Source organism: Pipistrellus kuhlii, unplaced genomic scaffold (genome assembly GCF_014108245.1).
Source record: "Pipistrellus kuhlii isolate mPipKuh1 unplaced genomic scaffold, mPipKuh1.p scaffold_m20_p_2, whole genome shotgun sequence".
In the NCBI taxonomy this organism is placed as follows: domain Eukaryota; kingdom Metazoa; phylum Chordata; class Mammalia; order Chiroptera; family Vespertilionidae; genus Pipistrellus; species Pipistrellus kuhlii.
The window spans coordinates 104,047,891-104,059,004 of NW_023425515.1; the positions used below are offsets into that span (position 1 = coordinate 104,047,891).

The window sequence follows — 11,114 nt, forward strand, 5'->3', positions numbered from 1 at the left end:
CTGTACCATTGAGCTTATTTATATTTATTGTAGTTTTTTACTCTATTTCCAGGAAAGATTCAAAGAACCTTGGGGATCAGTGGCACAAGGGAATCCCCATCGAGGTCATCCCCATGGCTTATGTCCCAGTGAGCCGAGCTGTGACTCAGAAGTTCGGGGGTGTGGTTGAACTTCGAATGGCCATCAACAAGGCAGTAAGTGGTGGTGAGGTTTCTTGAGGACAGTCCAGGGTCTCAGTACTGTGTCTGCATCAGTGATGGGAAAGTCCTTGTGTTCCCAGGCTCTCAGTGTACTCCTATTTCATTAGGTCCTCTGGGCCTGACCAGACAGCAAGCCTTTATTTACTTTAAGTTGATGTCTTTATTTGTAGAGTGCTTCTTTATTAGTTCCTATATTCAGACTTGTAGATAAGACTTAATGCAGTGTTATCTTCTGTACAAGTGGGGAAATGATTCTTTCTGTTTCTTGTTGGGGCTGATGTTCCTCAGGTGATTTGACCTTTGTACCTGAATTCTGGACCACCCTGATTAACATCTGCCAAACTGGGCTTTGGGGAAGCCCCTGGAGCATAAAGTTTTTCAGGGTTCTGCATGCTCCCCACTGGGGACTGAGCCTGCAACCTGGGCATGTGCCCTGACTGAAATCGAACCATGACCTCCTGGTTCATAGGTTGATGCTCAACCACTGAGCCATGCTAGCTGGGCCATTTTTATTTTGATGTGTTTTCTTCCTGGTTTTTGTGACTTAAAAATCATTGTCCTAATCAAAGTTGTTGCATAGAGATCTGATCTGGCTCCCTTTCTAGCTGAAAGGCCAGGAAGAGATTCTTAGAGGTTCTCCTTCATAGCTGGGGTTATTCCAGACAAGATCCTCAGCATCTTGCCTTTATGGACATCTTAACTAAGCACCCACCCCTTCTCCTCCAGTCTGCAGGGGAGTCCTGGTTTCTTTGTCTTTGTAGTGATCTATCAGCATTTGTGGTCCTAAACATTTTCTTGTGCCTAAACCTATTGAGGAATTCTGGACTAACTGAAACTACCCCCTATCTATTTGACCTCAGAACCCATCTCTGCTTCTTTTTGTTGGGACTCCCTAATTGAATTGTGAAATAACATTGTCTCATTTTATATTATTGCTGGCACTTAATGGGAAGCTCTGAGAATATCATGCCGTGTTGGAAACTAAGAAATATTGAACTCTCACTGTGAGCATTCACTGTGGCAAATGCTTACCCATGTGGTTTATACCTAAGCAGCCTTGTGAAGTATGGCATGCTCCCTTCCTACAGTTGAGGAATCTGAGGCTCACAGGAGTCAGTGGCTCCTCTGAGGTCTACACTCAAATCCTGACCTCAAAGCTTTTGCTCGGTACTGCTTCACAGCACTTCCTTCTAGAAAGCATGAGGTGGAAGTACTGCTTGGAGTGGGTTAGTTAGGATAAGTGTCTTTGGTTATTGCTTCCACTTTTCTGTGCCTCTCTATTTACCTGTATCTTCATCCTTGGAAAATTACTTTCTAGGGTCCTGTGGTGACAGATAATGGGAATTTTATCCTGGCCTGGAAGTTTGACCAGGTGTACAAACAGAGTGAAGTGAACACAGCTATCAAAATGACCCCAGGTAATATGGGTGGTGGTCACCCCCCTACATAGAGCCTTTCCTCCCAAGATCTTTGCTTAAGCAGTAGGGGAAAAGGACTCCATTCACCCACATTCATTAATACAGACCACAGGCAAGATATTGTGCCACATGTTATAGGAATGCTCCCATTTACAGCATATGGAATAAACCAGAGGAAAACTTTGTGGTTGAATAGAGTTATACCTGCAAATAAGGTGGCATGTGCTAAATTCTGCTAGAGGAATACCAAGAGTCTATAGTGTACAAGATTGTGTCTTTTGAGGAGTGTGGGGAGGTTCTATGAATAGAAGTAGTTTTTGAGCTGTGCCTCAGCATAGTGTAATCTGAACCCTGAACTGAGTGTTTACAGTTATCTCTTTCGACTCCCAGTTAGATTGCATAGTTATAGGATGGACACAGATTGAGGAAGGTTAAAGGATGTGCCCAAAGGCCAGAGTACCAAAGTGGGAGTACCAAAATGGGAATCCCTCTAGGCCTGAACTTTTAGTCCTTATTTCTTTGAGAGCCAGGTCACAGAGGGGCTGTTGACATGAACATTTGGAGCAGTGAAGAACCATGGTTCTCGGGCCCTGGGTAAGGCTGGATGGGCAGTGTAGAGGTGAGTTATGAGTGTGTATTGGAGGAGCTAGTAAGGGGATCAAAAGAATGAGGGAGAGCTGGGAAATATTAGTCTTACATATTGAGAGACTAAGATCCTAGCTGCCAATATTCCATGACATGGAATATTCTAGGCCACATGTGTCAAACACAAGGCCCGCGGGCCAAATCCGTCCCGCCAGGCCTTGCAATGTGGCCTGCACCGCGCTGTCATCACTGCACTCCGCTGCGTTTCCATCACAATGACAGTTTATGACTGTTCAGTAAACCATTCGGCCCGCGATTTAGGCTGGATTTTAGATTTTGGCCCCTTCTCTGATTGAGTTCGACACCCCTATTCTAGGCCCAGAACTAGCTAATGTGGCAGAGAAGGTCAATTTAGCAGATGATAATGGCTGATAGATCTTGAATCAGACTACTAGAGCACAGGCCCTGACCCAGCCCTGCTCCATCCAGTATGGCCTTGGTGCTGTGAGTTACTGTCCCTTCCTCTATAAAAGGCTCATTCTATAATAATACCTACCTCATAGGATTGTTGGGAGGATTGAGTAAAACACAAGTCGATGTTTAATGAATGAAAGAAAAGATATTCACCATTAATTAATACTAAATTCTAAGGTATCCATGGTATTTGGGATTGAAAATGGTGTGAGTATATGCCATGTAATAAAGAGCTAATTCTTCTACCCTTACTTTAGTTCACTATTTTAAGCTTCCATTGAGTATTTTTTTTTTACCAGATTTTATTTTTATATATATATCGATTATATATATATATATATAAATATATATAATATGTGTTTCCTTGAAAATAAGACCTACTTACAGGTTTCCTTCTGAGTGAAATATAAGGCATCCCCCGAAAATAAGGCTCCCCCTAGGCTAAACATGAGAGATTTGGTCCACTGATTCTGAAAGAAATGGAGTCACAAGAAATTCACCAGGAAATTCAGGAGTTGGATTGTTATGATGATGTTCCAGAAGATGATGACATGATTGTCATTGAATAAATGAGTAAATTCTTGATACTGTAGGATTCACAGTTTGTCTGGTTTGTGTTGACAACTACCGTACTACCACACCATATACATGTAATAAATTTCCTTTATTTTCATTTAACAATAAATGTGTACCATATTCTTCTTCATGTAAAAATAAGATATCCCCTGAAAATAAGACCTAGCGTATCTTTGGGAGCAAAAATTAATATAAGACACTGTCTTATTTTTGGGGAAACAGGGTGTGTGTGTGTATATATGTTTCCTACCTGCCCCCTGGGTTGCTGTACTATCATTACAGCAACCGAAGGCTTGACTGAACACCGGAAGTCAGTCCTGCAGTCAGGGGGTTGCATATTAGGCCTGGAGAGAGAAGCAGGGTCTGATCCATAGCCTCTGTGGCAGCTGTTGATCATCTCTTGCCTTTCTCTTTCTCTCCGGGCCTGTCTATTTCTCTCTGGGTCTCCGCTGGGACTGCTGATCAGCCCCACCTCTCTGATCAGACCCAGAGATAGGCCTGTAGATGCTGACTGGCATAGAAACTGACCAATCAGAACCAAATCTGGGTGAGCTGTGAAGAGCCAATGGCTGCTTAGGAGGCGGAGCTTTTGACGCTGACTGACATAGAAACCGACCAATCAACCAAATCTGGGTGAACTGTGAGGAGTCAGTGGTTGCCTAGGAGGTGGAGCTTTTGATGCTGACTGGAATAGAAAACAACCAATCAGAACATAATCTGTGTGAACTGTGAAGGCAGAACCTAATGTGGGGGCTGAGGAGAGGTTTTAAGGCAGTTGGGGAAAGATCAGGTCAGCAGGGAAGGGCAATTTGGGGAGAGATCAGACTGGCAGGAGAGAGCCATTGGGGGTGAAATCAGGTCAGCAGAGGAGGGCAATTGCGGGGTGGGGGGGGGGTGAAATCAGGTCAGCAGGGGAGGGCAGTTGGGGGCGAGATCATGTCAGTAGGGGAGGTCAGTTGGGGGCGATCAGGCAGCCAGGTGAGCACTTAGGAGCCAGTGGTCCCAGATTGCCAGAAGGATGCCCCAATCCTTTAGTGGGATTGGGCCCAAACCAGCAGTTAGACATCCTCCAAGGGGTTCCTGATTGGAGAGTGTGCAGGCTGGGCTAAGGAACTCCCCAACCCCTATGCACGAATTTTGTGCACCAGGCCACTAGTTTTTAAATTAAAAAATGTGTTGAATTATGCTTATTCTCTCATTTATGTTTTTAGTGGAAGAACTAAAGAGCCAAGAAGCAGGAGGAAGATAAGATATACAGGTCACTGTTAGTACAGTAAGAGGATTTGCCTTAATGATAGTACAGCAACCCAGGGGGCAGGTAGGAAACAGCTCGCCACTGTCAGCCCTGCTCCTCTGTGGAAAGGTCTCTCATTCCCACTGTCTCTGCTGCTCCTGCTCAGACCTTTGTTGGCTTATTGAGGCATTGAGATGTCCTTTGTGAGAAAATTTCTTTTGTACTTTGCTCTTCACCTCAAGTACAAGTCACAACCTAGAGATGGTTAAAATTTTAAGAACTTAAAGTGAAGAAAATGGGGCGGGGGGGGAAAGTCTAGATATGAAATTATTAGTACATTGCGACCAGGGTTATCTGTGTGATTTTATTTTTTTCCTCTTCCCAATTTGGCCCATTGTAATACTTGCTGCTGGACCAAGATTAAGGTAGTAAAAGCAGGGCAAGTTTCCCTTTCTGTTCCTGTCACCTATCTTATCCCATGTGATATCATAAGGTCACTTAGAGCAGTGTTTCCCAACCTTCTCTCATGATGAGAATCACCTGGTGGAGTTGTTAAAACACAGATTCCTGAATCCCAACTAAGAAGTGCTAAACTAGAATTTTTGGGAACATATAGGTAAAATTGCATACCTAACTTAGTGCTCTGTATATAAAATCTGTCTTAGAGCACTAAGTTAAGTATACAATTTTACCTATATGTTCCCAAAAATTCTAGTTTAGCACTTCTTAGTTGGGATTCAGGAATCTGTGTTTTAACAACTCCACCAGGTGATTCTCATCATGAGAGAAGGTTGGGAAACACTGACTTAGAGGATAGCTGAACCATGCATCCCCTTGGATATTTCATTGGGTTATACTTAGAGAAGACAGGCTCTCTAGAAGGGTCAGAGCTACTGGGGTTCTTTCCCCAGGTCAATTCTGAGCCACCTCTGCCCTTCTTACATGAGGAGACCTTAAACTATTGCCATTCATCTCTGCTCTTTTTTTTTTGAAACATTTTCTGAACCTGTTATGACTTTCTTTTTGGTCACCTTGTATTACAGAAATTTGAAGAGGATGGGTCTTGAGTCACCACTTGGCTTATCTTTGTGAGGCTCCAGTCATGTTCACATAGTTCAGTGCAGGGAACTTTGTGTTTCAGCAGATTTATTCTCCAACTGGTGGCTTTTTATTGAAAATAACTGGTTTTATTGGGGGTGTCTTTATTGTTTAAAATTTTTTTGGTTAATTCTCATCTGAGGATATTTTTCCATTTATTTTTATTTTAAAAAATATATATATTTTATTGATTTTTTTACAGAGAGGAGGAGAGAGGGATAGAGAGCTAGAAACGTCGATGAGAGAGAAACATCGACCAGCTGCCTCTTGCACACTCCCTACCGGGGATATGCCCGCAACCAATGTACATGCCCTTGATCGGAATCGAACCTGGGACCTTTCAATCCGCAGACCAGTGCTCTACCACTGAGCCAAACCAGTTTCGGCTCCATTGATTTTTAGAGAGAGTGGAAGGGAGTGGGAGACACACACACAGAGAAACATTGATGTGAACACATCGATTGGTTGCCTCCCACAGGCACCCTGAACAGGGCCAGGGATTGAACCTGCAAATGAGGTACGTGCCCTGGAATTGAACCTGGGACCCTTTTCCTCAGGCTGAGTCTCTACCCACAGAGCCAAACAGGCTAGGGCTTGGGGGTGTTTTTAGAAGTTTAATATTATTTACTCTTTTGAATTTACATAGTTTAATATTACAAGAGTAAACAGCGAAGAATCTCTTCCTTCTACCTCTCCAACTTTCATTCTCTGCAGGCAGCCAGTGTTACCAAAATTGTGTCCCTGAGTCATTTTTCAGTGAACAAATCAGTTTGATGATTAAATCCTTGGCTTCAGCCCTTTTACACAAGTGGAAGCATGCTAGATATAGGTTTTGCTTCCTAGTTTTTCCTGTCTTAGAGATTAATACAGAAGAGTCAATTGAGCTTCCTTATTCTTTTTAAAATAACTGCATGACTAGCCTCACTCTCCTGACTCTGTGGCCCCACCCTCCCAAGCTCACACCTTGCTGGCTGCAGCCAGCCTGGGCTCCTGCTGCAGTCTTTCATGAGGGACTCTCAAGGAGGGCCCTAAGCCTCAGAAGGTGTCGGAGACACAGGGAGAGACTGAGCCGTGTGGCTTTCAGGTGAAGACAATTATTCCTTGCACACACTGACTGGTCACTGTTCCTGTGCAGAACCCTCCCTTTGCATGAAAAAATCTTACTCTGTTTTAGCCTGATGAACTATGCTGATCTCACCCTGATGACTCCTTGAGACCCTGCCCTACAACTAAGGTTTGTGGGCATCTGACAGGTAGGCAGCTGTACTTGGATACCCTGACAGTTTTGCTGAGTTCCCTCAATTTCAGCACTGGCACTGATAGTGAAACCTGTGTAGATCTGGAGAATACCTATGGTTCCTACCTGATGACTCACTGAGAACCTGCCTCATGTAACTCATGCAGTGCATGCTCTTTTAGTGGCTGAGTTTAATGGGCAGCCAGCAGGTGGGGCAGATCAGCTAAAGACGCAGCACCCAGGCTCAGGTATTCTGCCTCAGGCCCAGCTTGGCTCTTCCCACATGCACTGAGGCCCAGCAGAGACAGCCACTAACTATGTATTGCTTTAGAGCTCTAAACAGGCAGGCAGAGGTAGCACCTGACATTGATCTGTATTAATGTTTCTCCCAAGAGGCCCTAGAACCAGTACATCCATTGGCAGGCTTCATACATCTATACAAAAGGAATTAGCTCTCAAGTGGCACACCCAAAGGGAGATCTTTGCAGATACCAGCTCCTGCTGAGGCAAATTCTGCCTTGTGGGTCAGCCCCCACACAGTACCTCATATACTACGTTCGGGTTCAACCCTCAGCCAGCCCAAGGGCCATCTTTGCACACGGATGGGCCAACAGTAATCACGATTCAACTATAGCAGGAGGGTTCATATAACCCACACAAGGGACATTCCTAGAGCACCTAACTCATATGATCAAGGAGACTGTGCTATTGAGCCCCACACCTACTACATGAGGCCATCTTTCCAAGACTGGGAGAGAGCAGTTCAGCCTAATACACAGAAACGAATACAGCAAGGCAGCCAAAACGTGGAGACAAAGAAATATGCCCCAAATGAAAGAACAGGAGAAATATTCAGAAAAAGAACTAAATGAAATGGAGGCAAGCAATCTACCAGAAAGTTCAAAACAATAGTTATAAGGATGGTCCAGGAATTTAGGGGAAGAATGGATGAACTCAGTAAGAACTTAAAGAGATAGTAAGCATAAAAAATGGAAATTACAAAGAATCAGTGGAAATCACAGAGAATCAGTCTGAAATGAAGAATACAATAACAAATGAATACACTAGTAGGAATCAGCAGATTAGGTGAAGCAGAGGATTAAGTCAACGATTTGGAAGACAAGGTAGCAGAAAACAAAAAGTAAATTAGAGGATAATTTAAGGGACTACTGGGACAACATGAAGCATAACAACATCCGTATCATATGAGTACTAGAAGAAAAGAGAATAAGGACGTGAGTATCTATTTGAAGAAATAATGACCGAAAACTTCTCTAACTTGGTGTAGGACATAGATACACAGTACAAAGAGTCCCAAACAAGATGACTCCCATGATGTAAAGATTAAAGACAAAGAGAAACTTTTTTAAAAAATATATATTTTATTGATTTTTCAGAGAGGAAGGTAGAGAGATAGAGAGCTAGAAACGTCGATGAGAGAGAAACATCGACCAGCTGCCTATTGCACACCCCCTACTGGGGATGTGTCCGCAACCAACGTACATGCCCCTGACCGGAATCGAACTTGGGACCTCCCAGTCCGCAGACTGACACTCTTCCCACTGAGCCAAACCAGTTTCGGCAAAGACAAAGAGAAACTCTTAAAAACAGCAAGAGAAAAAGCAGTTAGTTACCTACAAGGGAGCTCCCATCAAACTGTCAGCTGATTTTTCAACAGAAACTTTTCAGGCCAGAAGGGGTTAGCAAGAAATATTCAAAGTGATGAAAAGCAAGGACATTCAGCCAAGACAAGTCTATCCAGCAAGGCTATCATCTAAAATCAAAGGAGAAATAAAGAGATTTTTTTATTAGTGGAGTTTATCACCACTAAACCAGTGTTCTAAAATAATGCATAACATTTCATTTTATAGCTATTCTATATTTTATTTACCCAGCTCTCCATTAGGGGATATTTGTTTCCAGTCCTTTGCTAGAAGGGAGTCACTAGATCAAAGGATATGTGTATCTTGTGTTGTAGATGGTATTGAATTGCCCTGCATGGATTGTACCAATTTACCTAACAGCAACTTATGTAGGTGCCACTTTCCCCATTAAACTTTTTTCTGATACTTGAACACTATCATTTCATTGTAGCATATGTGCATATAGTTGACAAACTGAATAACACAAGATTCAAACTGTGTGAGTCCACTTATATGCAGAATTTTCAGTTAACGTTTGTGGTTGAAATTCATGCTGTCCAAGGGTTAGCCCAGCTTATGTGGAGGGCCAATTTAGGTACTGCTTAAATAGTTATACTTAAGTTTTCTGCTCTAAGGGAGGTTGGCGCCCAGTTGATTAGGGTTGACTGAATGATGTAAATATTTTCAGTACAGGTTGCTCCCACTTGTAGTTAGTTCTTATTGCTGAATAGTATTCCATCATATTTATGTGTGTGAAAGAAAGTTTGCATATTCATTCTCTTTTTTAATTTATTGAATTTTTACAGAGAGGAAGGGAGAGGGATAGAGAGTTAGAAACATTGATGAGAGAGAAACATCAATCAGCTGCCTCCTGCACACCCCCACTTGCGATGTGCCCGCAACCAAGGTACATGCCCTTGACTGGAATCGAACCTTGGACCTTTCAGTCCACAGGCCGATGCTCTGTCCACCAAACCAAACCAGCTAGGGCATTCATTCTGTTCTTGATGAGCAGAGGATTTGTGTGTTTCCAATTTTTAGCTACTAGGGAAAGTACTGCTGTGAACATTCTTGTACATGTATCTTGATGACCATATGTATTCCCATCAGTTGCTTATATAACTAGAGTAGAATTGCTAGATCATTAGATATGGATATGTTTGGCTTTAGAGAATATATCAACAAACATTTTCCAAAGTGGTTTGCCAATTACTCTGTCCACGTGTAGAAATGTTTTTTTCATCCTCATCAAATTTCATTCTACTCTTCCTGGGGAGCAGTTGGTGGGGTCTCAGAGTTATAATTTGCATTTCTTTTTGTCTTGTCTGACCCCCATTTTTCATGTTTATTTGCCATTTTGGATAACCTCTTTTGTGGAGAACCTCTGAGTCTTTTGCCCATTTTTCTGCTAGGTTGTCTGTCTTCTGACTTAGAGAGTTGCTTATAGGTTTTGATGGGGGTCTTTGGTTGGGTATTCACACTGCAAATATCCCCTTGGGCTCTGGGGAAACCTGTAAGGTTTGATTTAGAGTACCTGGGAATGGTTACGTAGAGTAGTCATGGGAGACCTTTCAACTGGAAAAGGGCTGTCATATGGCATCTGGAGAACAGAGAAGAGGCAGTTTTGAAACTCTCAAAGAGACTAGTGCAGACAAAGGGAGCAGCATGAGCAAAGGCTCTGAGCAGGAGAGAGCTTGCTATATATGGGCGTAGAAAGGGAGCCAAGAAAGTAGGGAAGAAAGGAATTGTAAGAGGAAATAATGAGAATCAGAATCTCTTCATTTGTCCAGTGTTGCTGATGGTCACTGCTCCTACTGAACCTGAAATCTTTGATTCTTTTCTTGCCTTGGGAAGCTGAAACTTAATGTTCCCTTCTGTCCTTTGTCCTGCAGGTGTGGTGGACACAGGTCTGTTCATCAACATGGCTGAGAGGGTCTATTTTGGGATGCAGGACGGCTCAGTGAACATGCGGGAGAAGCCTTTCTGCTGATGCTACAGGTGTGCAGTGTGCTCACCTGGAATCCCTGCCCACAGCAGGTGGACACGCCTCTTCCGACCTTTGCCTTAATGTATCTGTGCCAAGGTCCTGCTGGCATGGTGTGGTGGGGTGGGGAGTGAAATCCAGCCTTCTTGTATTGTTATTAAATGTCTTTTTTAAAAAGAGAAATATATTTTTACTATTAAAAGTGCTGTGTTTTTAAAATACAACTTGATTTCATGTTTTATATAAAGCACTTACCAAAATAAAAAAGAGGGGGACTGTCTTTTAAACTTTTTTTTTTAATCAGTCTTTATTGTTCATATTATTACAAAGGTTCCTCATTTCTTCCCCCCTCCACCAGGTTCCCACCCTACCCTCCACCTCCTCCCCACTCCCCATTGTCCTCATCCATAGGTGCACAGTTTATGTTCAGTCTCTTCCTGCATCCACCACTCCCCCTTTCCCTGAGAACTGTCAGTCCACTCCCCTCCCGTATCGCCGACTCTACTACAATCAACAGCTAATATTGTTCATCAGGTTTTTCAATCTAAGTCTTTTTTTGTTTTTGTTGTTTTATTTTTTTAATTAATAAACTTTTACACTTCTAAGAATAAATTTTAAAATCTAATAATTTTAAACCTTGTTTTTTTTTCTCCCCTGGGAATTGA

At 42.8% G+C, this 11,114-nt stretch overlaps 1 protein-coding gene across 4 annotated transcripts in view; it reads left to right on the forward strand.

Annotated features, from left to right (window-relative positions):
- The window catches only part of RPIA (ribose 5-phosphate isomerase A), a 30,476-nt gene extending 19,808 nt beyond the window's left edge, over positions 1 to 10,668 (forward strand). Inside the window, exons 7-10 of one of the 4 annotated variants that reach the window (XM_036445710.2) lie at positions 53 to 194; positions 1,519 to 1,618; positions 4,907 to 4,912; positions 10,358 to 10,668. In XM_036445710.2, the coding sequence (XP_036301603.1) occupies positions 53 to 194; positions 1,519 to 1,618; positions 4,907 to 4,911 (247 nt within the window). In that variant the 3' untranslated portion in view covers position 4,912; positions 10,358 to 10,668. The remainder of the gene's footprint in view (positions 1 to 52; positions 195 to 1,518; positions 1,619 to 4,906; positions 4,913 to 10,357) is intronic. The other 3 variants (XM_045584197.1, XM_036445709.2, XM_045584198.1) reach the window with 3 other exon arrangements.
- The last annotated feature ends 446 nt before the right edge of the window (positions 10,669 to 11,114 follow it).